General features: G+C 41.0%; 2 protein-coding genes across 9 annotated transcripts in view; one reads left to right on the forward strand and one right to left on the reverse strand.

Annotated features, from left to right (window-relative positions):
* sobpa (sine oculis binding protein homolog (Drosophila) a) overlaps window positions 1–3,902 on the reverse strand; it is a 34,076-nt gene extending 30,174 nt beyond the window's left edge. For all 6 annotated transcript variants that reach the window (XM_082973736.1, XM_082973735.1, XM_082973737.1 and 3 more), the window contains exon 1: window positions 3,569–3,902. In XM_082973736.1, coding sequence (XP_082829862.1) covers window positions 3,569–3,664 — 96 coding nt within the window. In that variant the 5' untranslated portion in view covers window positions 3,665–3,902. The remainder of the gene's footprint in view (window positions 1–3,568) is intronic.
* The window catches only part of pdss2 (prenyl (decaprenyl) diphosphate synthase, subunit 2), a 52,105-nt gene continuing 27,399 nt past the window's right edge, over window positions 2,703–27,408 (forward strand). For 2 of the 3 annotated variants that reach the window (XM_014192248.3, XM_014192256.3), the window contains exons 1-2: window positions 6,941–7,601; window positions 17,470–17,607. In XM_014192248.3, coding sequence (XP_014047723.1) covers window positions 7,357–7,601; window positions 17,470–17,607 — 383 coding nt within the window. In that variant the 5' untranslated portion in view covers window positions 6,941–7,356. Of the gene's footprint in view, window positions 2,987–6,940; window positions 7,602–17,469; window positions 17,608–27,408 lie in introns of those variants that run through there. The other variant, XM_014192265.2, reaches the window with a different exon arrangement.

Raw genomic sequence — 27,408 nt, forward strand, 5'->3', positions numbered from 1 at the left:
TGCAATTCGTTCCAGTCATTGGCAGCAGAGAACTGGAAGGACAGGCAGCCGAAGGAAGTGTTGGCTTTGGGGATGACCAGTGAAATATACCTGCTGGAGCGCGTGCTATGGGTGGGTGTTGCTATGGTGACCAGTGAGCTGAGATAAGGCGGAGCTTTACCTAGCATAGACTTATAGATGACCAGATGCCAGTGGGTTTGGTGACGAATATGTAGTGAGGGCCAGCCAACGAGGGCATACAGGTCGCAGTGGTGGGTAGTATATGGGGCTTTGGTGACAAAACGGATGGCACTGTGATAGACTACATTCAATTTGCTGAGTAGAGTGAGTAGAGTGTATCAATACATCCAGTCACTACAAAGGTACGGGTGTCCATACTAACTCAATTTCCAGAGCGGAAAGAAACCTCTCAGGGATTTCACCATGAGGCCAATATTGACTTTAAAACAGTTACAGCGTTTATTGGCTGTGACGGAAGAAAACTGAGGGTGGATCAACAACGTTGTAGTTACTCCACAATACTAACCTAAATGATAGAGTGAAAAGAATAAACCCTGCACAGAATAAAAATATTCCAAAACATGCATCCTGTTTGCAATAAGGCACTAAAGTTAAACTCCAAAAGAAGGTGGCAACGAAATAAACGTTAAGTCCTGAATACAAAGTGTTATGTTTGGGGCAAATCCAACATAACACATCACTGAGTACCACTTTTTATATTTTCAAGCTTGGTGGTGGCTGCATCATGTTATGTGTACGCTTGTCATTGGCAAGGACTAAGGAGTTTTTTAGGATAAAAAGAAGCTAAGCACAGGCAAAATCCAAGAGGAAAACCTGGTTCAGTGTACTTTCCAACAGACACTGGGAGACAAATTCACCTTTCAGCAAGACAAAAACCTAAAACAGAAGGCCAAATATACACTGGAATTACTTACCAAGTTTTGACTTAAATCAGCTTGAAAGTCTATGGCAAGACTTGAAAATGGCTGTCTAGTAATGATCAACAACCAACTTTCAGAGCTGTAAGAATTTTTTCAAGACTGTGCAAATATTGTACAATCAAGGTGTACAAAGCCCTTAGAGACTTACCCAGAAAGACTCACAGCTTTAATTGCTGCCAAAGGTGATTCTAACATGTATTGACTCTGGGGTATAAATACTTACATAAATTAGATATTTCTGTATTTAATTTTCAATAAATTAGCTAAACTTTCTAAAAACAGATTTCCACTTTATCATTATTGTATTGTGTGTAGATGGGTGAGATAATTAATTTGGAATTCAAGCTGTAACACAACAAAATGTGGAATAAGGGGTATGAATACTTTCTGAAGGCACCGTAAATGGCATACAAAATAAAATCCATGAACACTTTCAGAGTCAGATTTGATTAAGTACCAGGTGCAAAGTTTAAACCTTGTTTTTCCAGATGGAATTACTGCATCTCAGTCAACATACATTGTGGCCCCATAACATTGTGGCCCCATAAGAGTATTGATGGTCAGGAACAGCTTGTTGGCACTACAGAACATCCTATAGACACAAACTGGCTAGGAATGCTATTTGATCGGTCTCTAATTCTATTACCACTTCCTTGATAATCACTTATCTGTTAAGGCTGACATAGAACTGGAATTCACAGTAGTAATTGAAAGATGTACATTGTACTTGATTTAGACTTTTGCTGTTTTCTGGCTACCATCAGCTCTGAATTGGAACTGTGTTCTTCCTTGTTGAAGGAGAATCAGTTAATCTTATATTTGGTTGTACGGAGACATACAGAATTCTCTACATATGCTGATACTTATACTATAGATGTGGCACCTTCCCCACTTTAAACTAAGCTAATTGCTTTAAACTAAGCTCATTGCTTTAAACTAAGCTAATTGCTTTAAACTAAGCTCATTGATGAGGAGATGGAACAGAAGGATATGGCAGCTTTGCTCTGAGTAGTTTTTTACAACTGATGTCAGTCAGTCACTTCAGAGAATGAATATGACTATTGAGTCATTTTCCCAACAGTGCAGACAACTTTTTCTGTCTGACACTATGAAATTAATTAAACTCTTGGACAGCATTTCATAATTTGATTGAGGGAGACAAAGAAACAAAATCTAATCCACAGAATACCATTATGTGCTAGTCAAAATAATTCCCATTTAGAATGCTTATTGGTCCATTGCCTCCCACTGGGCACAAAACAGTTGAATTGACGTTGTTCTCACGTAATTTCAATGAAATTACGTTGATATGCCACTCATTTTGTGGAAATTAAAATGAATCAATAAATAAACACGGCATCTTAAATGCAATAGGGCTGAATGTAGCACGCATGAGACCAATATTCAAATCCAAATATTGTATGTAGCATGCCTCCACACAATTCACAGCAAGAGAAAAAGGGGTGTTTCTCTGAAACCCAGTACACACACCTCTTTGACGAGAAGAGACATACATGATGCACACCAAAACGTCCGTAGGCTTTTCTGACAATCTTTGTTCATAATTCCTCTAAATCAAAATATAACAAATAAAACCCATACTCTAACAATAAGCCTATATCTGAATATGCTTTGGGAATTATTCTCTACTGGAAATTATTTTTCTCAACCCAGGCATAGAATGTGTACAAACAATGAACACATGATGAAACCCTGAGACAAAGCAGCGATAGGTTCCCTGCATGCCATGCCCTCTTCACGTTTTTTCCACAATGTACGACAATTCCATCACAGCAGGAAAATCTATCTTACTGCTAAATATTTAGATCAAAACATGGCATGCATAAGTGTACCATTAGGTAGACTTATAATGTATGCAGAACAGTATAACGCACGATAAACAATGTGATCTTGTGCGTCTGTAGACACACATCTGGAAGCACACCTCTAGCGCTTCGGCTCGTCCACAGCTGGAAAGGACAGATATCGTTTGGCTTAAGTTCACGATGCCGTCTCGAGACGATGTCGAGCGTTAATAATTTGCAGTAAGTCAATTTCCTTTCATAGATCATGATAGTCTCCCCGCGATGTTTTATTTTAAATGCGTAGGCTACACTCAGTGTTGTTTCTGCGGGAGTAGCGGTAGTAATAGTATAGTGGCACTGTTGACGCCTTGACTGACGCACTGGATTTACCATTTACTTCAATGGAACCATGTGGGCCAAGGAAAACCACACAAATTACTATAATGGGGTCCTAATTCTCCAGAATATGTTTTCCCATTCATTGCCAAAAAGTAAATGTGGGCTACTGGTAGGCCTATGTGGAACAACAAAGACGGTGTAGCCTAGGCTGTATTATAACGCATGGCAAGACATTCTACCCTATCCGTTTTTATTCAACCTGCTGTGGACACTGGACTATAAATGGGTTTAATTAATTCCCCAAAATGTATATGACGTTGAACTTATTCGCTATTCATCCAATACATTGCATCAATGAATCAGGTCTGCTCTAAAATGTGAAAGAGGATGCGCGCTTTACGCATCCACATATATCACGCGTTTTAATGAGTGCTCTGTTTCCATGCGTAATCACAACCAAGTGGTCCAATGTCGATCACTTACCTTCATTTCTTCGTTGATTTCCCTTTTCACGGGGTGAGCCGGTTTTCTGCTTCTTTTATTTTCGGGGGGTCTGCCCTCTTTTTCCATCTCTGCCATTTTTTATAATAGCTCTGTCAATATTTGCGATTGGGGTAGAGTGGACAAGTGCGAGGCGGGGCCGCTTTAAAGTTGCCCAAAGGCTAATGTCAAGCTGGGGAACAGCCCGGGTGAAGTTGATGATGCCGTTGAGGGCTTGCGTTGCCCAGTTAAGTCAGCCATCTTATGCCCCTATTTTTCCACGGTCTGTGCGCAAGTTGGTGTGTGTGAGCTGCCTCTGAGTCAAATGAGAGGTTGAGTGAGAAAAAAATCTAGACAGGGGGAGGAGCGTCCCCTGTAACATAATATGACGCTGTTGATCAGAGGTGGGCTATTTCCTCTCGATTTTCCGTAACGTTTTAACTTTGGGCCCTCCTCACCTCACACATGCAATCTTACAACCTAGTCTGGTGGGTTCTCCCACTTCATGAAGGTATTTTCGCCCTATCCTGTCTGCCACTGCTGGACAGATGTTGCTTATCTGTAGCAATTACAGATTTACAATAGAAATTGTGCAAGCCTCTGACAGGTGGTCCCAGTCAAGTTCTTGACCTCTTCCGTGTGATAGAACCAAGGAGTTTAGGTAGAACTCAGTTGCAAAGAAGGCAAAGCTCTAACACACTTGCATGATTTTATGGTGAGAAGAGGCAGATGCCCCCCTACTTAGCATATTAGCTCCATGACTTTCCACAGAGTGTATCTACTGTAAGGTGGCTTCCTTCCTTCCTGGTAGGCTATAATTGCTTTTACTATCCTCAATGCAGATGAAGGAAAGGAGAGGCATCATCATCAATCCACAGAGGAGTCCCAAAAATGGGAGCTCCTTGTTCTAAAAGAAAATGTCCTTGAAATAATATCCCTGTCTAGTCTCGTTCATAAGCAGATAGTGTGACTCAATGAGTGCATTGTCCAGCGTATGCATGCACAGACAGACAGACAGACAGACAGACAGACAGACAGACAGACAGACAGACAGACAGACAGACAGACAGACAGACAGACAGACAGACAGACAGCCTGCCTGCAGTTCAATACTGTTACATGAATTGAAACATAATAATTATGTTTTTCCTGTAGAATAGTCAACACAAAATGTAATGTAGCACAGCTCCTTCCACTCAACCAGACCCTCCAGACATCTGCAATTGGTAGTTGTGTTATTACACAGGTAGGCTTATATGAGAAACTTGGTGTGTTATCAAAATGTTTAATGAAAGTAAACACATATTTAATGAAATTACAGCTATCAGTCATATTTAACAGATTTAGATTTTTTTCCCTTGAGTCCTTGCTCAACGGCTGCATTTACACAGGCAGCCCAATTCTGCTATTTTTTTCAACAATTTTGTCTTTTGACCTATCAGATTCGACAGTAGATCGGAATCGGACTGTCTGTGTAAACACAGCTAAAGATGCTCTAAGGCTGCATTTACACAGGCAGCCCAATTCTAATTGATGTTTTGAACAATCAGATCAGCTCTTTTGCCAATAATTGGCCAAAATATCAGAATTGGGCTGCCTGTGTAAATGCAGCCAAAGTTCTCAGAATAAGAGTGAATTTACAACTGTGACCCATGGTGAAGATCCCACGCTTATAGAGTATGACGTAGATGTAAAAAGTAAACAGCATAGTGGGTCAATTTCCGCAACAACTAACAGCATTGAAGAGCGAAGCTACAACTTCTCCCCTGTTTGGTGTGATGGCTACCATGCTGTCAACAGCATGAAGCGAACCCGTGCACATGTGTAGATACTGTGTGTGACTGTGAAAGAGCCAAGTCTTCCATCTCGCTCATCTCAATATCTGCGGTGCTGCTCGTGGCAACGTCATTTCGCTGAGTCTACCTTTAATTAGGCAAGCTTTTTTATTGGTAGCACACTGGTGCTCCCAACTTTAAAAAGTTAGGAGCACAAATTTTTGAATATTTTATTTCAAAAGAAACATTGAACATCTAACAGTCAAATCATGGTGTAAAACAGGTGAGCTGGTTCTACTCTTTTTGGCCATTTTCTAGTATTTTGTGGTGGAAAACTGAGCTGGTTGAGCACAGGCCTAACTTAAAATGTTTTGACAATTTCATTTTTTTGCTTACAATTGCCCTTCCCTGTTGCACACAACAAGCTTCCATTCCCCATGTCACAAGAGGATTTATGGCTGATTTTAGGTTAAATCGTCAACCCTGTTATTTTATTTGGCACTTAATAGGCACTTACTATATAGTATTTTGTTTCTCTTGAGATGTGAAAACGTGTTTTTTATTAAGTTGAACATGTGCTCTGTATGACAGAATGTTAAAATGGGGTGAAATCAAAGTTTTTGTTGTTGTTGAAAAGGCACCAATTGGTGGAACGACCCAAAGAGGGCTAAGCAATTTTATCAACTTCCACTGTCCTCCCAAGAGTTTCTGAATTCCCTCAGGTGAGGTGAAATGATAGGCTACAATGTATCGACTTTGCTCGCCGCTGATACAAACGTAACAGCAGCAGGAGCGCACCAGACACGAACACAAATGTAACAACTGTGATGCCAATGACAAATTCTAGCCTACATGGTGGTATCATGTCAGCTTTGTTAGCCTAAATGACTTTTCAATAATCATATTATATCAAAGACACTTCTTCTGAAGGATATCCAAAATCGGAAGAAAAAAATCCATGTTTTTTTCCTCCATTTTATTTCACACCGAATGTTGGATCCTTCTCAATTAGTCAAATTAAACAATGTTTTGTCAATTTTTCTACACGCAACCCTAATCTTTTTTTGCTAAATTGCGTGACGGTTTGTACTGAATGACGCGTTTCCCCCCAAAACATTCTTCAACGTTCTCGAACAGATTTTGAGGTACGTTTACTCCGTTAGGTGGGTGTCGCGGGTGTGGCTTGAAGCTATGAGTGCCTTATTCAAAGGCCAGCAATGCATTTTGCCAACCCCTTCCCATTTTTCAACTGGTTGTTCAGAACCGCACAGTTTCCGTTTAACTGAATGTTGCACACCGTTTTTTCGGCTCGCCACTGGTTAATAAGGCACAAAGTCCATGAGACACAAAGTAATAAACACCACCAATTTCTACAATTTATCTTCTTAAAACCTGTTTTTAAACCTATCCCTAACATTAACCACAATGCTAAGCGTATGCCTACAATAATCTTAAATTAAGACCATAAAGCAAATGTTTGTTTTCATACATACATTTATGTACGATATAGCCAATAGTGGATGTGCTATCTAGTGGAAACATTGTTTTCGAACTGAACGCAGCCCAGGGCACGTCAATCAACAACTGTTGTAAAGTTTCTGCGACATACCGTATTGCGTTTCGTCAAGATGGCGGCCTCCTATGTCATTGTTTAACATTTTAGGTCGTGTGTTACGGTATATATACTGGACATTTTATAGGATACATTAAAGGGTATACGTATCAAATTAAGTAGGGTGATAACATTATGTATAATACTTATTTCAGTTAATGTGACTGTCGACAGCGAGGATGATATCCATCATAATAACATTAGGTTCTGTAAATATGGATGGATAGCTAGCTAACAGTTACATATCTAATTTAATCAGTTAATGTAATTTTCCTGCCACCGTTTATTTATTTAATCGACTTAGCTATCTATACTAGCTTGTGTCAAGCTTGGATATAGACCTGTAAAGGGTTTGCTTGATATCTGTTTAAACTTTAATTAGTAAAAGACCTTCAGCTGTAAAGATGACAGTAATTTGGTCTCGGCTCTCGTGCATTGTTTTGCTAAACCGTGGACAGAGGAACATAAGTCTTTTCTCCAACACAACGCCTTCTAATTGGAATAAAGTGGTCTCGGATGCAGAGAAAATCGTGGGTTATCCGACTTCTTTTATGAGCCTACGCTGCTTGCTGAGTGATGAACTCAGTAATGTAGCAATGCACGTGAGGAAACTGGTTGGAACAAAACACCCGTTACTCAACACTGCAAGGTATTGTTTACACACGATCATCTAGTATTGCATACATTACATAATGTTTGTAATGCAAATGCCAAATCTTCCAATGCACAATTTCATCATACACAATGCAACTCTATATTGGCTGTGGTTTTAGAATACCTGATTTTATGGACCTGTCATGGCTATGACGTCATTCACCATCTTTTACATTTTTTATTAATTTCACCTTTATTTAACCAGGTAGGCCAGTTGAGAAAAAGTTCTCATTTACAACTGCGACCTGGCCAAGATAAAGCAAAGTAGTGTGACACAAACAACACAGAGTTACACATGGAATAAACAAACGTACAGTCAATAACACAATAGAAAAGTCTATATACCGTGTGTGCAAATGGCGTAAGGAGGTAAGGCAATAAATAGGCCATAGTAACGAAGTAATTACAATTCAACAAGTTAACACTGGAGTGATAGATGTGCAAGTGGAAATACTGGTGTGCAAAAAAGTAAATAAAACAATATGGGGATGAGGTAGGTTGTTGGATGGGCTATTTACAGATGGGCTGTGTACAGCTGCAGCGATCGGTAAGCTGCACAGATAGCTGATTCTTAAAGTTAATGAGGGAGATATGTCTCCAACTTCAGCGATTAAAAAAAATAAAATAATAATAATATATATATATATATATGTGCAATTCGTTCCAGTCATTGGTAGCAGAGAACTGGAAGGAAAGGTGGCCAAATGGGGTGTTGGCTTTGGGGGTGACCAGTGAAATATACCTGCTGGAGCGCGTGCTATGGGTGAGTGCTGCTATGGTGACCAGTGAGCTGAGATAAGGTGGAGCTTTACCTAGCAGAGACTTATAGATGACCTGGAGCCAGTGGGTCTGAGGGCGAATATGTAGCGAGGGCCAGCCGACGAGAGCATACAGGTCGCAGTGGTGGGTAGTATATGGGGCTTTGGTGACAAAACGGATGGCACTGTGATAGACTGCATCCAGTTTGCTGAGTAGAGTGGTGGAGGCTATTTTGTAAATGACATCGCCAAAGTCGAGGATCGGTAGGATAGTCAGTTTTATGAGGGTATGTTTGGCAGCATGAGTGAAGGAGGCTTTGTTGCGAAATAGGAAGCTGATTCTAGATTTAATTTTGGATTGGAGATGTTTAATATGAGTCTGGAAGGAGAGTTTACAGTCTAGCCAGACACCTAGGTGTTTGTAGTTGTCCACATATTCTAAGTCAGAACCATCCAGAGTAGTGATGCTGGTCGGGTGGGCGGGTGTGGGCAGAGATCGGTTGAAGAGCATGCATTTAGTTTTACTAGCGTTTAAGAGCAGTTGGAGGCCACGGAAGGAGTGTTGTATGGCATTGAAGCTCGTTTGGAGGTTTGATAACACAGTGTCCAAAGAAGCACCAGATGTATACAGAATGGTGTGGTCTGCATAGAGGTGGATCAAGGAATCACTCGCAGCAAGAGCGACTTCGTTCATATATACAGAAAAAAGAGTCGGCCCGAGAATTGAACCCTGTGGTACCCTCATAGAGACTGCCAGAGGTCCGGACAACAGGCCCTCCGATTTGACACACTGAACTCTATCTGAGAAGTAGTTGGTGAACCAGGCGAGGGAGTCATTTGAGAAACCAAGGCTGTTGAGTCTGCCGATAAGAATACGGTGATTGACAGAGTCGAAAGCCTTGGCCAGGTCGATGAAGACAGCTGCACAGTCCTGTCTTTCATCGATGGCAGTTATGATATCGTTTAGTGCCTTGAGCGTGGCTGAGGTGCACCCGTGACCAGCTCGGAATCCGGATTGCACAGCGGAGAAGGTACGGTGGGATTCGAAATGGTCAGTGATCTGTTTGTTAACTTGGCATTTGAAGACTTTAGAAAGGCAGGGCAGGATGGATATAGGTCTGTAACAGTTTGGGTCTAGTGTCACCCCCGCATCTTCCCAAGTATAACTTCTGATAGAGCTGATCCAACCAACTTCTGCCTTCTCGACTGACAAGTTCACCCCCACAACAATGCCCCAAAATGTAGGTGCACTAAAGGGCATGCTTTCTTTCATATAGGGCTGTCACAGCTGGCACCATATGCCGTCGGGCCACTAGAGCTCACTTTTAGTGACCCAAGCCATGCTGCAGTTACTGGGTACTAGTGTGTGTGCCATCATGGCACTCCTTGTCATGGAAGTTGACATGAAGCAAACAGATCTGGGACCAGGCAATGCTGCAGTTAGTTACGAAATGTGGCGATGAATTATGTAGACAATGCCATGCACATTTACATAGAAAAATGCTAAATGTCCCTTGTCTGTCACGAATGTTGAATACAATTATATTTAAACTTACTCTGCCGATTGTCTGTGGTGTTGGTGGTCCATCTCTGGTCGAAATCTGAGAGAAAATATCCACAGGAAAGTATTATTAAACCTACTTCAGAAAGTGGGTCTATGGGCCTCCCGAGTGGCACAGCTGTCTAAGGCACTGCATCACAGCGCTTGAGGTGTCACTACAGACCCGGGTTCGATCCCAGGCTGTGGCACAGCCACACACAATTGGCCCAGCGTCGTCTGGGTTAGGGGAGGGTTTGGCCGGCCGGGATTTCCTTGTCCCATCGCGCTCTAGCGACTCCTTGAGGCGGGCTGGGCGCATGCAAGATGACTCGGTCACCAGCTGGACGGTTTCCTATGATACATTGGTGCGGCTGGCTTCCGGGTTAAGCGAGCAGTGTGTCATGCATACTAACCGAAGTCTTACAGGTGTTTACATGGTTTTGTTTACATTTTGAGCAGCTGAAGGACCAACACTACGGACAATCGGGCAGAGTGTAAGTTCAAATATAATTTTATTTAACATTCTTGCTTGCAGAGCACCTGAGAGGACCAATCCATGATCCTATATTTGGTGCACCTACTCTGTCATGTTAGGTTGTATTTTGAGTTGACAATTCCTTTTAATTTATCATAATTACATTTCATTAGAAAACCCATTGTTTCTGGCGCCTCAGTACAGTCTACGCCAGGGGTATTCCGTTCTTACCCTTCAAGGTCCGGAGCCTGCTGTTTCTCTGTTCTACCTGATAATTAATTGCAGCCACCTTGTGTCCCAGGTCTAAATCAGTCACTGATTAGAGGGGAACAATAAAAAAATGCAGTGGAACTGTCTTCGAGGTCTAGAGCTAAGTTTGAGGGGTCTAGGCTATAGGCTAAGTGTGGCAAAGATGCTGGCATTGAGAGCAAGTGTGATTGACTGGATGGTTGTCACAGGCAAAGCCCCATAATTAACCATCCTAATGTCTCAGAAAAGTTTGAATTTCTTATTTTATTTCATGGTTGCTTTTACTGCTCCCAGAGTAAGATGCTGGTGTGTCTTGTTTCTCTGAGCTGTAGAAGAGTGAGCTGGGTACAGTGGCTACCCCCTTGTGGCTTGTACTGGCAATTTAAATAGTCTCCTCTCCTCGTACAGTGCCTGCTGGTATTGGGTGCAAAGTTATGTGTAGACTAGAGTGACCTCCTCTGACAAATAGTGTCATCCAGTAAATGTAACAAAGCAAAAAAAATAGCCTGAAATTAAATGTGAACATAACAAAACATATTGGCTAAGTTGCTTATAAAAACAGCCTACAGTAAATCAAATGGAGGATTTAAATAGAATAAAAAGACGCAATGATGCATTGTGGATCACGGAATGACAACTAAAAGAAAGCCAATTTTGGTGATTTTCCTTAAGTGAATTGTAGTCTACTAAAAGGTGAAACAAAATAAACTTCTCGTTTTATTATTCCATGTCTAATTTAAATGAAAAGTCCCATGGAATCTGTGCTGTTTAGATTATGTTAAATGATCAACCCCAAATGAGTGTGTGACATTGACAGAGTGAAATTAACTGATCTAACATTTGACCTCTGTTAGAGGTTAAAACTTTGATTTTATAGTACGCCTATCACTTAGTTGAAAGTGATTCATTACAAAGCCTCGTAGCTGAATTTGACCAAATTACCCCTTAAGCATTTACCCTCCCACCACTTCAACAAAGATATTCCCCTGCAATACGTCTTATTTTTTACCTCACTAAACTATCAGCTAGATAGAGTGCATTCGGAAAGTATTCAGACCCCTTGGCTTACAGCCTTATTATAAAATGTATTATAATTCCCCCCAATCAATCTACACATACTACCCCATAATGACAAAGCAAAAAAGGTTTTTAGAAATGTTTGCTAATTTATAAATAAAAAAAACGGAAATATCACATTTACATAAGAATTCAGACTTTGTTGAAGCACCTTTTGGCAGCGATTACAGCCTAGATTCTCCTTAGGTATGATGCCTCAAGCTTGGCACACTTGTATTTGGGGAGTTTCTCCCATTCTTCCCTGCAGATCCTCTCAAGCGCTGTCAGGTTGGATGTGGAGCACAGCTGCACAGCTATTTTCGGGTCTCTCCAGAGATGTTCGATCGTGTTCAAGTCCGGCCTCTGGCTGGGCCACTCAAGGTCAAGGACATTGAGAGACTTGACCCGAAGCCACTCCTGCGTTGTCTTGACTGTGTGCTTAGGGTCGTTGTTCTGTTGGAAGGTGAACCTTCACCCCAGTCTGAGGTCCTGAGCGCTCTGGATCAGCTTTTCATCACGGTTCTCTCTGTACTTTGCTTGGTTCATCTTTTCCTCGATCCTGACTAGTCTCTCAGTCCCTGCCTCTGAAAAACATCACCTTAGAATGATGCTGCCACCATGCTTCACCGTGGAGATGGTGCCAGGTTTCCTCTAGATGTGACACTTGGCATTCAGGCCAAAGAGTTCAATCTTGGTTTCATCAGACCAGAGAATCTTTAGGTGCCTTTTGGCAAACTCCAAGTGGACTGTCGTGCTTTTTACTGAGTGGCTTCCGTCTGGCTACTCTACCATAAAGGCCTGATTGGTGGAGAGTTGCAGTGATGGTTGACCTTCTGGAAGGTTCTCCCATCTCCACAAAGGAGCCTTGGAGCTCTGTCAGAGTGACCATCGGGTTCTTGGTCACCTCCCTGACCAAGGCCCTTTTCCCCTGATTGCTCAGTTTGGCCAGGTGGCCAGCTATAAGAAGAGCCTTGGTGGTTCCAAACTTCTTCCATTTAAGAAGGATGGAGGCCACTGTGCTCTTGGGGACCTTCAATGCTGCGGAAATGTTTTTGTACCATTCCCAAGATCTGTGCCTCAACCCAATCCTGTCTCGTCGCTCTACAGACAACTCCCTCGACCTCATGGCTTGATTTGTTTTCAACTGTGGGACCGTATATAGACAGGTGTGTGCCTTTCCAAATCATGTTCAATCAATTGAGTTTACCACAAGTGGACTCTATCAAGTTGTAGAAACATCTCAAGGATGATCAATGGAAACGGAATGCACCTGAGCTAAATTTCGAGTCTCATAGCAAATGGTCTGAATACTTATGTAAATAAGGTATTTCTGTTTTATTTTTAATACATTTGCAAAAATGTCTAAACCTGTTCTCTCTTAGTCAATATGAGGTATTGTGTTTAGGATTGATGAAAATATTTTATACATTTTCATATAAGTCTGTAATGTAACAAAATGTGGATAAAGGGGTCTGAATACTTTCCGAATGCACTGTAGTTAGTTTACCCTCCAGTGCCATCTCTCTTCACTGGGGATGAATGGCTCCTCACTGAAAGAAATAAAGAAAGGGACATGGAATGATAGTGCTGGAATCCAATCCCGCCATTGCAGACGAGTGTGTTGGAAACTGTAGCTCAAGGGTGTAATAACCTATACACCTAAATCTGATATGACAATCCATTTGGGTGTTGTAGTGCGGGGGCGAAGTGGACCTCTGACAGTCTGACTCCTCACTGTCAGCTTGGGTTGGCTGGTTCCTATTTCCTACTGTGTCTCCGCCCAAGACGCGGCGCAGATAAAAATATCCACAATAGCAGACAGGCAGACCCTTGTGGAGTTGTGTTTCGGTTTTCCGTTTCCTTTCATTCAAAAAAATGCAGCTCAGCTAACTTTGCCCAAAGTCTGGAGTTAGTGTGGCCATGCAGGAAAAAGGACCTTTCACTTTGTAGCAGGGAAAGACCTTGACACAGTTTGACTTTTCTCTTCAGGTGGCTTCCATTCTTTTTTACTGAGTTTTGTCCTGCTTTTTTTGTGTGTCACATTTAGGGTTTTAGGAAATATTTAGAGGTAGATGTCAAATCCTATTTTGTACACTAAGAGTTTATCCAAATGTTCCTTTTAAGTGCTTAAGGCTTCAGTGGTTGTGCACTCACTTAAGAAATGGTTATTGCTGCTTTACCCCAAAAATTGGCTAACTAGGCCTACATGCAATATATTTGAATGATTATGCAGGTCTAGGTAGAGGACCGGTAGATAAGATTTAGAGAGCACTGTAATAAATGGTGGCTAACATGTAGTCCTACCCATTAAAATGACATTGACCCATCTCTCTCCCTCTTTCCCTCTCTCCCAGCACTCATCCAATCCCCACCCCTTTGCAGGAGGGTGATTATGATTGATTGATGTGCCATGGTGTAGAGACTGGCATGCATATTAATCATTTGTCATCTTCAGGCTGCAGACTTGTCCAGTCTCGCCATAGGCAGACAACATTTTTGGTGTGGTTGCTGTTGTTTAATTGAAAGCTATAGGAATTCCACTGTAATTTCACCCCTCGTAATGTCAGTTTTTACCTTTGAATACATATTTTTTGGTTACATAAAGTGCTTCGAAAGGCTAGTCAAAGACCAAAGACCATCACCACCTCTCTCGCCAATGCACTCAACCCTCCAATTTGCCTACCGCCTTGACAGATCCACGGACGACACAATCGTCATTGCACTGCACACTGCCCCTACCCACCTGGACAAAAGGAATGCATTTGTGAGGATGCTGTTCATTGACTACATCTCAGCCTTCAATACCTTAGTGCCCTATAAGCTCTTTACAAAGCTCACAGCCCTGGGTCTGAACTCCTCCCTATGCAACTGGGTCCTGGACTTCCTGACGGGCCGCCCCCATGGGGTGAAGGTAGGCAACATTACCTCCTCAGCACAGATTCTCAACACGGGGGGCCCCACAATTGTGCATCCTCAGTCGCTTCCTGTATTCCCTGTATACCCACGACTGCGTGGCCTCACACAGTTCCAACTCCATCATGAAGTTCGCTGACAGTAGTAGGCCTGATTACCAACAACGATGAGGTGGCCTACAGAGAGGAGGTAGGCACTCAGACGGCGTGGTGCCAGGTAAACAACCTCTCCCTCAATGTCAGCTAAACAAAGGAGCTGATTGTGGACTTCAGGAGGATCCAGGCTGGACACGCCCCCATCAACACCAGGTGTCGCAGGAAGGCCAAGAAGATCATCAGGGACCACAGCCACCCAAACCATGCCCTGTTCTCCCCGCTTCAATCGATCAGACGCAGGCAGTACAGGAGCATCATGACAAAAACTGGAAGACTTATAGTTTCTACCATCAAGCTGCTGAATAGCCAACACTAGTCAGCTACCTCCCCCCCCCCCCCAAACTGACTTTTACTCTGCTCCCACCTCAACGACATTCATTACTGTTGTTAATATGTATATTAGAGTAAAAAAAAAAAAAAAAAAGTAAAATATATATTTTTTTTATTTCACTTGGTCCCCCACCCCCTCAATGGTCATGCTGCTCCCCCTATGGTCATTCCACCCCTTCAACAATCTTTACTCTGCCTCCACCCCAATGGACATTTTATTTATTCATCACTGCTACAGTTGTTATGACGTGTGTATAGTGCTATTTATATTGTAGTTTTTTTTATTACCATTTTCATTGTTTTATTTCACTTACTCCTGCATGTTGAAGCTCGGGGCCTACAATGTTCACTGTACTCTGTACTCACACCTGAAACCCTGTACATGTGACTATTAAAAACTCAATCTGATGTAGTAGGTACTTTAGAAACCTGGTAAAAGTTTTGTGGTTCACCTAGGCTACATGCTGTTCTTTTTGTTACCATTACGAACACTGGAAAGTATCAGACCACAACTTACATTATTTCATGTGATGGTTTTCATTAGGGTCCATTGGATTTAACAGATCTAATTAGACTTGTCACTTTCCTCGCTTATCTATTGCACTTACTGTATCTCCTATCATCTCCCTTTTTTTATTTCTCTCCATTCCCCTCTCCCTGCTGTCTCTCTCTCCCTTCTTCCTCTGCCTTTTACTCTCCCTTCATTTTCTGTCTGTCTCTTTCTTCCCCTCCTCTGCCTCGCTCCCTCTCCCCTCCCTGTGGTGCAGGGCTGGGTCAGGGGGAGGGAGACTGTCTTGTGGACGCTGGTGTCTGGGCTCGAGCAGAGTGGGCGGTGCTCAGTGTCTACTCGGGGCTCTAACGAGAGTGTGATTCATGGCACAGGGGGCACCCTGGGGACAGGATTAGATGTGCTCTGTCTAAGCGCTCCCACGAGAGTACAGATATTTTATCTCCAGAGTGGCAAGACCAGTGCTAGACTTGCAGCTCTGCATGTTGTGCCACCGCTGATCAATATGGTTTGATCTTTAATGAATCATTAGTCTCTTTTATCTTTCTAGGCAAGTCAGTTAAGAACAAATTCTTATTTTCAATGACGGCCTAGGAACAGTGGGTTAACTGCCTTGTTCAGGGGCAGAACGAGAGATTTTTACCTTGTCAGCTCAGGGATTCGAACTTGCAACCTTTTGGTCACTAGTCCAACGCTTTAACCACTAGGCTACCTGCCACCCCAATGTAGTGAGGGCCAGCCAACGAGAGCATACAGGTCGCAGTGGTGGGTAGTGTATGGGGCTTCAGTGACAAAATGGATGGCACTGTGATAGACTACATCCAATTTGCTGAGTAGAGGTTTGGAGTCTATTTTGTAAATAACGTCGAAGCTTGCTTATTTAAAGCTATATATTTGTTTCCATCAAAGACTGGGGTCCACCAACAAAAATGGAGTAGTGGAGCAATATTCCAAGGTCCATTCAATGATTATAAATTTTCACAAATAGCAAATCAAGTTCTTCCCTCACCTCCCCATAGCTGTGCTCACAGGTGGACACTTTCCCCTAGCAATTAAAAAAGGTTTGTCAGCTACTGAAAATGTTTATCTAACTCAGAGCTCTTGAATGAATAAAAAGCCCTTCCACTATTTGCAATTTTTATTTATTTTACCTTTATTTAACTAGGAAAGTAAGTTAAGAACAAATTCTTATTTTCAATGACGTCCTAGGAACAGTGGGTTAACTGCCTTGTTCAGGGGCAGCTTGGGGATTCGAACTTGCAACCTTTCGGTTACTAGTCCAACGCTCTAACCACTAGGCTACGCTGCCGCCCATATGCCACAGTGATTTAGCCCAAATAATCTTTGGCAATGCAGCTGAATTAATGATGATCTCAAAAAGCAGTTGTCTTCATGAGTGTGTTGACCTTTCTCTATGCGTCACCCCCATGAAGCAGCAATTAGCCATTTTGTTTGCGTAGCGATGATGTGAGTGAGAGGGAATAAAGGGATTTTTGGGGCACCCCTGGAGAGAGGTGGTGAAAGCTACACACAGCCTCATTAGCATAGTCACACCACATCTCATTTCCATACAATTACTGGCCATTTTCTGTGTCATTGTTAAGAGGTTGCTTGCTTAGCCTGCCATCCCAAGTCAATTCCCTGCTTGTCAGAATGGATTTATGAATGTTCGTTTTTTTTCTTACTCCTGAAGGACATTTCTTTAAATGTGTGGGAACTAACAAATATCCTACATGAAATGGCCAATTTATTAAAATTCAAGATGTGGCACGAGGGCTGCCTGTTTTATGGATTTTCTGTGTATGAAACAGAGTATTCCCACATTTATAAACCCTTACCCAACAATAAATATGTCATTGATGCTTGTCCCTCTTCTCAGGGGCTTCGTGTATGACAGTAGAAACAACCTTCAGATGAGGGGCCTGGTTGTCCTACTGATGTCCAAGGCAGCCGGTCCCGGCCAGCACAAAGCCTCAGACGTCTTCCCCCAGGATATGGTCAGTGGCATCTACCCCAGGTAAACACGCCTCTCTGGGGCTTTGTCTTCACATTCCTATATCTTCCTTTCCTTAACTCATTTCCTTTATTACCACTGACTTGGTGAAAAGACAGGAAAATACTTGTCATTGCTCCTGATCTGACAGCACCCACACACACCAGCTCCAATTTATGTCCTTTTTTCTGATGACGACATTCACTCACACAAGCACACCGCACATACACAGAATGTTGCCCAGAAGAGGGAATTCTGTGTGAAGATCACTCTACAACCTTGCCAAGTGGTTACCAGAAGTCGCTGTTGTGTTTGGCAGGTGATGCGCTGGGTGTCTGAATGGCCCTTTTCTCCTAGCTGGCAAGCAGCACTGCCTCTACTATAGGATCAGTGAGGGAGTCTGTCAAGCAGGGCATGTGGAGGGGATATTGTGGGGTGGCAGAAATTAATATGCTTACAGTCTGACTTGTCCATGGTTAATAATTTGGTAAGATTAAGGCACCAGCTATTGACATGACCAACTATTCAGATTAAAGAGAATGAACGGTATCTTGAAAACTACTCATGTATTTTTTAAATCTTCTGTTTTGGACTCGACATGGCAATGTCGGGTTCATACATGCATAGTACACCATTTATCTTTTCCTGGCGGAGAAAACCTAGCAGTACATTGAATGCATAAAATATTTGGAGTGGCTGCGGTTCCTGATTTTCTGGAACCTGGAAGTTTTGGACTAAAGATAGAGATTTCTGCACATGTGCAGGATCTGCTGCGCGCTTCCTCCTTCAGTCCTTTCAGCTGTGCTCGCTCACTCCTTGACTCCGCTGCCGCTTGTTCGAAGAAACGTAGTTCTTTGTCTGTTGTAACAGTGATCAAATCAAACATTTTATAAAAAAATGTATTTTAACAAGGCAAGTCAGTTAAGAACAAATTCTTATTTACAATGACGGCCTACACCGGCCAAACCCGGACGACGCTGGGCCAATTGTGCGCCACCCTATGGACTCCCAATCACGGCCGGATGTGATACAGCCTGAAATCGATCCAGAGTGTCTGTAGTGACACCTCTAGCACTCAGATGCAGTTCCTTAGACCGCTGCGCCACTCGGGAGCGCAAGCATGACACAACAGGCAGTCTAGAGATTTCATGTAATTTTTTCAGAAGGGGAGTTAGCCTACATGCAGCTATTTAGGCAAGCTATATACAAAGTATATCAACAAGCAAGACACGGAGAGTCATTTAATGGGCAACCATTGGCTATTGGGAGACAGAGTTCTTATTTCAGCAACTCTGGCAGCATAACTATAAAGATTACATCACATAAAACGCTGATAGTTTTGCCCCAATGCAATCTATTGCAAAATACAGATAGCCTTCATATATATTTTTGGGAAGGTTCGTTCAAATCCCCACCAAGTTTTTATTTTAGCTGTTCAGAAATACAGTACCAGTCAAAAGTTTAGACGCACCTACTCATTCAAGAGTTCAATTTTTTTATTTTTTATTATTTTCTACATTGTAGAATAATAGTGAAGACATCAAAACTATGAAATAACACATGGAATTATGTGTAAACCAAAAGTGTTAAACAAATCAAAATATATTTGAGTTTCTTCAAAGTAGCCACCCTTTGCCTTGATGACAGCTTCGCACACTTTTGGCATTCTCAACCAGCTTCATGAGGAATGCTTTTCCAACAGTCTTGAAGGAGTTCCCACATATGCTGAGCTCTTGTTGGCTGCTTTTCCTTCACTCTGCGGTCCAACTCATCCCAAACCATCTCAATTGGGTTGGATTGATTGTGGAGGCCAGGTCATCTGATGCAGCACTTTATCACTCTCCTTGGTCAAATAGCCCTTACACAGCCTGGAAGTGTGTTGGGTCATTGTCTTGTTGAAAAACAAATGATAGTCCCACTAAGTGCAAACCAGATGGGATGGCGTATCGCTGCAGAATGCTGTGGTAGCCATGCTGGTTAAGTGTGCCTTGAATTCTAAATAAATCACTGACAGTGTCACCAGAAAAGCACCCCCATACTATCACACCTCCTATCACAGATCATCCGTTCACCTACTCTGCGTCTCACAAAGACATGGCAGTTGGAACCAAAAATCTCAAATTTGGACTCATCAGACCAAAGGACAGATTTCCACCGGTCTAATGTCCATTGCTCATGTTTCTTGGCACAAGCAAGTCTCTTCTTCTTATTGGTGTCCTTTAGTAGTGGTTTCTTTGCAGCAATTCGACCATGAAGGCCTGATTCACGCAGTCTCTGAACAGTTGATGTTGAGATGTCTGTTACTTGAACGCTATGACGCATTCATTTGGACTGCAATATGAACGTATCCTCTGCAGCAGAGGTAACTCTGGGTCTTCCTTTCTTGTCTCATGAGAGCCAGTTTCATCATAGCGCTTGATGGTTTTTGCAACTGCACTTGAAGAAACTTTCAAAGTTCTTGAAATGTTCTGGATTGACTGACCTTCATGTCTTAGAGTAATGATAAACTGTCATTTCCCTTTGCTTATTTGAGCTGTTCTTGCTATAATATAGACTTGGTCGTTTACCAAATAGTCCTTCCTATCTTCTGTATACCACCCCTACCTTTTCACAACACAACTGATTGGCTCAAACAGATTAAGAACAATAAATCCCACAAATTAACTTTTAATGAGGCACACCTGTTATTTGAAATGCATTCCAGGTGACTACCTCATGAAGCTGGTTGAGAGAATACCAAGAGTGTGCAAAGCTGTCATCAAGGCAAAGGGTGGCAACTTTGAATAATATCAAATATAAAATATATTTTGATTTAACACTTTCCATATGTTTTGATGTCTTCACTATTATTCAACAATTTATAAATTAGTAAAAATAAAGAAATCCTGAAATGAGTAGGTGTCTCCAAACTTTTTACTGGTACAGTATGATGCAAAGACATAGGCTACATCATAATGTCGTTCAAATTGGTTGAGCGGTTCAGAAAAGGATGAGTAAAGCACAGAGTAAAGAGAGTAACTTGAACGTGTGTGTAAAATAACAACGTGATTCGAATCCTTAGTTTTGAGAAAGTGGTTTCTGGAGGGGCAGGCGGGCGGGAGAACTCTAATCGTATCCTTGGTTTAAAATATTTAGTGATTGTGAGTTGCGCGCTCGTCCCTTTCATTGTGAAACTGCACTTACAAATTCTTAACATACTGTATTGTACGCATTGGAATTCGTAACAAATCATGGGAATTGGACGACGTAACACATCAATCATACGAAATGGATAGTGGACATCCACAAATGAATACGTAACATATCATAATAAATGGAGGGACACAAATGTATTGTCAACACGATCAGAAACACTCTGCTCACAACCGTTTATCTTTTAAATTGTTTCGCTGGCGTGTTTTTTTTTTTTTTTTTGAATTTTCGAATATAAATTGCGCAGTAGGCTTAATAAGGCTTTTAACAGGCGCGAGTCCATCTTTATCCTGTTGGCACAACAATAACTTTTTACGCGCTCGAGAAATGTATAGTGAATCAAACGTTCACCCACTTTTTAGATAAGAAAATATCGACCTAACTTTTTATGTCATCCATCCATCAAAATCAAATAATTACATGTGTCCGCCTTTTGTCTTTATAAACGTTCACACACGTATTCCATGATATGGGGTAATCTGGGCAACATCAACTGTTGATTGCCAGTGATAATCATTAACGTAATGTTACCATATGCTATATATAACCAATACTCATCTTCCAAGGAAATAGGGTATTTGATGCAAACATAAGTATAATTTTCCATTGTATAAATGTACATTAAATGATTTATAGATACAAAGTGCTTTCATTTCTAAACGGTAAAACAAAGTTGTATGAAAATACCCTCAAATAAAAAGGTCACATTCTGTACTGTTGCCTCAGATGAAACATTTTATTTCAAATCCAAAGTGAGTATAGAGCCAAATTAAACGTTTTAGCTACACTTTCCAAATAAATACAGAGGAGTGTATGTTCGCTGTCAGCTGGTAGCTACTGTAGGGAAGTTACAATCTAATGAAGCATTTTGTTAAATAACAAATTATTTTAGTCCAGGGGTCATGTTAACCCAGGATTCTGCTTTTTTTCCATGCAGAAAAGGAAAAACTGCTTTTACAAAAAAAGGGTTTTCTCCATTAAAATGGAAGATTAACATTTGGAAGTGTAGCTGGCTACATTCTTTCTATGATTAACATTATTATTATAATTGCCATGCATTGTTTTTACAAAAATACAAATGAACTTGTGTGGCACATCTGTCTGTTGTCATTTGATGATAAATATTTTTTTGCTGAAATGTGTTTCACAAAATGAAAAGATGAAATGTCTTGAGTCAATAAGTATTCAACCCTTTTGTTATGGCGAGCCTAAATAAGTGTGGTCAACAAGTCACATAAGTTGCATGGACTCTGTGTGCAATAATTGTTTAACATGATTTTTAAATGACTACCTCATATCTGTACCCCACACATACAATTATCTGTAAGCTCCCTCAGTTGAGCAGTGAATTTCAAGCACAGATTCAACCACAAAAACCAGGGAGGTTTTCCATTGGTTCGCAAAGAAGGGAACCTATTGATAGATGGGTAAAACAAATAAAAAAGCAGACATTGAATATCCCTTTGAGCATGATGCAGTTATTAATTCACTTTGGATGATATATCAATACACCCTGTCACTACAAAGATATAGGCACCCTTCCTAAATCAGTTGCAAAAAAAAAAGAAAAAAAGGAAACCACTAAGGGATTCCACCCTGAGGCCAATGGTGATTTTAAAACAGAGTTTAGTGGCTGTGATGGGAGATAACTGAGGCTGGATCAACAACATTGTAGTTTCTCCACAATATTTAACATAAGTTAGAGTGAAAATAAATTAAAATATTCCAAACCATGCATACTGTTTCAAATATGGCAAAAAATTTCACTTTTTGTCCAGAATAAAAAGCATTATGTTTGGGGCATATCTAACACATCACCGAGAACATATTTTCAAGCATGGTGGTGGCTGCATCATGTTATGGGTATGCTTATCATTGGCAAAGACTAGGGAGTTTTTTAGGATAAAAAGAAACAGAATGGAGCTAAGTACAGGCTAAATCCTAGAGAGAAAAAACATAGCAGAATTGCAAAGGAAAATCCATATTTCAGACTGTCCAATAAAAGATAGGCAAAAGAACAGACACTGGACAGAGGAACTCATCCTAGAAGGCCAGCATCCCGGGTTCGCCTCTTCACTGTTGACGTTGTGACTGGTGTTTTGTGGGTACTATTTAATGAAGCTGCCAGTTGAGGACTTATGAGGCGTCTGTTTCTCAAACTAGACACTAATGTACTTGTCCTCTTGCTCAGTTGTGCACCGGGGCCTCCCACTCTTCTTTCTATTCTTGTTAGAGACAGTTTGTGCTGTTCTGTGAAGGGAGTCGTACACAGCGTTGTACGAGATCTTCAGTTTCTTGGCAATTTCTCGCATGGAATAGCCTTCATTTCTCAGAACAAGAATAGACTGATGAGTTTCAGAAGAAAGTTATTTGTTTCTAGACATTTTCCTTAAATCTGCTGTTTCCAGCTACAATAGTGATTTACAACATTAACAATGTCTACACTGTATATCTGATCAATTTGATGTTATTTTAATGGACCAAAAAATGTGTGTTTCTTTCAAAAACAAGGACATTTCTAAGTGACCCCCAAACTTTTGAACGGTAGTGTATGTCCCTGAGTGGCCTAGTTACAGTTTTGACTTAAATTGTCCTGAAAATCTTTAGCAAGACTTGAAAATGGCTGTCTAGCAATGATCAACAACCAACTTGACAGAGCTTGAAATTAAGTAATATTGGGCAAATATTGTACAATCCAGGTGTGCAAAGCTCATAGACTTATCCAGAAAGACTCACGGCTGTAATTGCTGCCAAAGGTGATTCTAACATGTATTGACTCGGCAGTTTTAATCATTATCTAATCAAGATATTGTATATTAGTGTTTTATTTTCCATGCATTTTTCTAGATTTTTTTCCACTTTCACATTAGAGTATTTTGTGTAGATCATTGACAAGAAATTACACTTAAATCCATTTTAATCACACTTTCTAACATCAACATTTTTGGAAAAAGTCATGGGGTGTGAATACTTTCTGAAGGCACTGTATGTGACATCGTGCACAATTTTCAGATACCTTTTTTGGCTCTTGAGTGCTACTTTTAAAGCTACTGGCTTAAAGTATACACAACCTTGTAGTGGCTCTTAAAAAAAAAAGCAAATCTACATCATCCATTTTTTTAAGTCACTGCAAGATGTTGCATCCAGTTTCATGACCTCGTGCCTTTGTCATGTGTCGTGACTCATGATGACTAACTATTGTATTGTACTCACTGACATTTGCATACACAATCATATGTGTGTAGACACACACACTAAACCTAACCCTAGCTCCTAACCCCAACACTAATTCAAACCTTAACCCTAAACCCCCTAGAAATAGCATTGTGGGGACTAACAAAATGTCCCCAGTTGGTCAAATTAGTTTTTGTTTACTATTCTTGTGGGGACACGTCCACACACACGCACACTCAGAGAAATCTCTGCTGGGTCACCTCATTTGCTCCTTTCACTTTTTCTGTACCACAACCCCCCCCTTTTCCTCTCTCTCCTTCTGTCTCACCCACTCTTCCCTGTCAGAGTGTGGGCTCATTAGCACCTGGGCCAGAGCACTGATGGGGGGATTGATTGATACCTCTAGGGGAATGTTCTCCCCCCTTCTGACAGCCAGCATTTGTAAAATGTCTCCCACTCCAGTGCCCAATACTGATGGCTCACCAGGGAACTAAACACAGAGAGAGGGCCAGAGCTGTACAGAATCAGAGAGATGGAGAGAGAAAGACAGACAGAATCTGAGAGAGGCCAGATACACAGCTGTATTGCAGGGTAATGGGGACCCTGTAGAGGGAGGAAAATGGAACAGAACACTCAGGACAATGGGCGTGTTGGGGGCGGGAACGCCTCAGCGAGATGGCATCAGTTGCTATGCAACCGGGTGCCGAAGCTATTTATACACAAGTCCCCTTTTTCCTCTCCTGGCGAAGACGCTGCTTATCATGAGTTGTAGATCTAAGGCAGAGAAGGGGCGAGGATTCTGTAGGGGTCCTAGGGTGGGGTGGGAGGAGTGGTGAATATCGTCAGAATAGCTCCTAGTGCCAACATTATTATTTAGCTGCGTTTGTACAGGATGTACTCAATATCCTGCTTTTCACTTTTGCTGCTGTAACAATGTGTTCGGTATTTGTCTGATATATTTGTACCAAGGTTACTATTTGATGTAGGGAGTATGAACATAAAAATTATTAAACTATTTTGAATGTTGAATCCAATAATGAAATAGGCCTATTTTGAATGTAAGGTCTTAATTCATCTTGTTAAATTAGATCAATTGTTCTCAACATTTAGGCTGTCATTTTCATCCCTAACTTGAATTGTCTGTTAAAACGTCTACAGCAACACAATTGAATCCTGTGTGTGTTAACAATAACATCAATGCAGTGTCAGGGATTGAAATGAAAGACATTGCCAAATTTTCTCCACAGAAGGGGGACAATAGATATGATTGAGCAGAGAAATAAATTACAATATTGCATTTTAATAACAACTCTCTCTGAGCAACTGTAGAACATGCAATTACCTGCCGTTAGACAAAGCACATATGTGTATGGGCAGGAACAATTAGAATTGACAGACGACTGGAATTGAAATGTCTTATCAGGACTGTTTCACACCGGCTGAAAGATGGTCCTAAGTGGCCATCAGCGCACCCATCCCTGGCTCCCTCCACAGACAGATCCCCCTGTCTGTCTCGCCCTGGCAGGCTCAGCCCATATGGAGAGGGACGTAATTATCCACCCGCAATGAATGAATCAACATTTGATTATAGGCTTCCTCAGGCCAAGTTCAAAAACCAGTTGATCGTCTTTTTTATGGTAATCATGAACAGCAGTGAGTTAAGGCTTATTTTTTTCTCTCAATAATGGTAAACTTTTTTCTCTAGGTTATATAAAATCTATTTAAAAATAATCTCTGAAAAATCGTCACATTTGTAGGATGTGTGAACGCGCTTTGGTGACGCAATTTCACTTCCTTATGCTATAAAATACATTTTATAGCATTTTAATCCAAATTATAATTATTCATGTTCGGAATCGTTAAGTGGTGTTTTCCTCTAACATAACATTAACATATCCAAAAAGTTGGATTTCGTAAACTAATACATCCGATAATAACCACTGAGCGCTGTTGATATAGCGGTGCAGGTTTCTCATAACCGCTTTTGAGGATTTTACATTTTGTGGTATCAGCGGGTCGAAAAAACAAACATTATCATGACAGACCTAAATTAAATGAAAGACTTTGAAAATAAAAAGCTTTCTTATACGCTCAGTGCTCTGTTGACATTTCAGAGTTAAGTTTGTTTTTGTGCGAAATCTTCGAAAATGAACAGGAATTTTAAATTAATATGCAAATCGTATACTAAAACGCTACGTCATGTCTCAAAATCGATATCCTTCCAATTCGAGAAGAAATATGACGAGTTCAATGTGAAAGTGAGCCTGTCAGGTAGTCAGTAGCCTTAATACTAGCACATAATCCAGCCTGACACGATGCAATTTTCCTGATTAATTCTTTTTTTTAGCACTTTTTCCCCCCTGTCTGGCCTCCATTGATTTAGTCACCCTAATTCTGGCCATGCTACAATGGAAAAAATTCCAGTAACTTATGAACGGATTATGATGGAGACATGAGGTCTGGACCATTGGTTTTCTTAGAGGATTGTCTACACAATTTAGTCATTGGTCAAACTGTGTTTTTGATTAGACATCCTATAATTTGCACTTTTGATCTTTAAACCATTGTAACGCATAACATTTGATACATGCTTTTGTAGAAGTGAATGTGAAATAGAATGAGCTTCAAAGGTATTGGGAAAGTGACACATTTTGTTGTTTTGGATTTGAAATGATACAATGACTGAGGTTAAAGTACAGACCGTCAGCCACTCCTCAGTTTTAGAAATGTAGAAATTACAGCATTTTCTTTTTTTTTTTTCATAGTCCGTCCGTCCGCCCCACCTGCCCATTTTAGGGGATCAAAAGTATTGGAACAAATTCACTTATGTGTATTAAAGTAGTAAAAGGTTTAGTATTTGGTCCCATATTCATTGCACGCAATGACTACATAAATATTGTGACTATAAATTGGTTGGATGAATGCTGTTTGTTTTGGTTGTGTTTCAGATTATTTTGTGCCCAATAGAAATTCATGGTAAATAATGTATTGTCATTTTGTAGTCACTTTTATTGTAAATAAGAATATAATGTTTCTAAAACACTTCTACATGGATGTGGAAGCTACCCTGATTTTGAATAATCCTGAGTGAGAAAGTTAGACGCACAAATATATATGCTAACCTCCCGTCTTATTGTAATGGTGAGAGGTTAGGATGTTTTGGGGGTATGATATTTGTGTGGCTGTAACTTTTGGTCCTCTAAAATGGGGGGGACTATGTACAAAGAGTACTGTAATTTCTTAACGGTTCACCCGATATGGATGAAAATACCCTCAAATTAAAGCAGATACCCACAGACTTCCAGTCATTGCTTTAACGCTAGTTAGTATTGGCTCATGAAACTACCTTTAACTTGCTTCATACTGGAGACATAAAAATGGTATCCACTAGTTAATCTGACTAGGGAAGTAGATAAAGGGCCTCATTGCCAAAATCCCAAAGTATCCTTTTAACCTCGT

This window comes from Salmo salar, chromosome 01 (genome assembly GCF_965601325.2).
Source record: "Salmo salar chromosome 01, fSalSal1, whole genome shotgun sequence".
NCBI classification, from domain to species: Eukaryota; Metazoa; Chordata; class Actinopteri; order Salmoniformes; family Salmonidae; genus Salmo; species Salmo salar.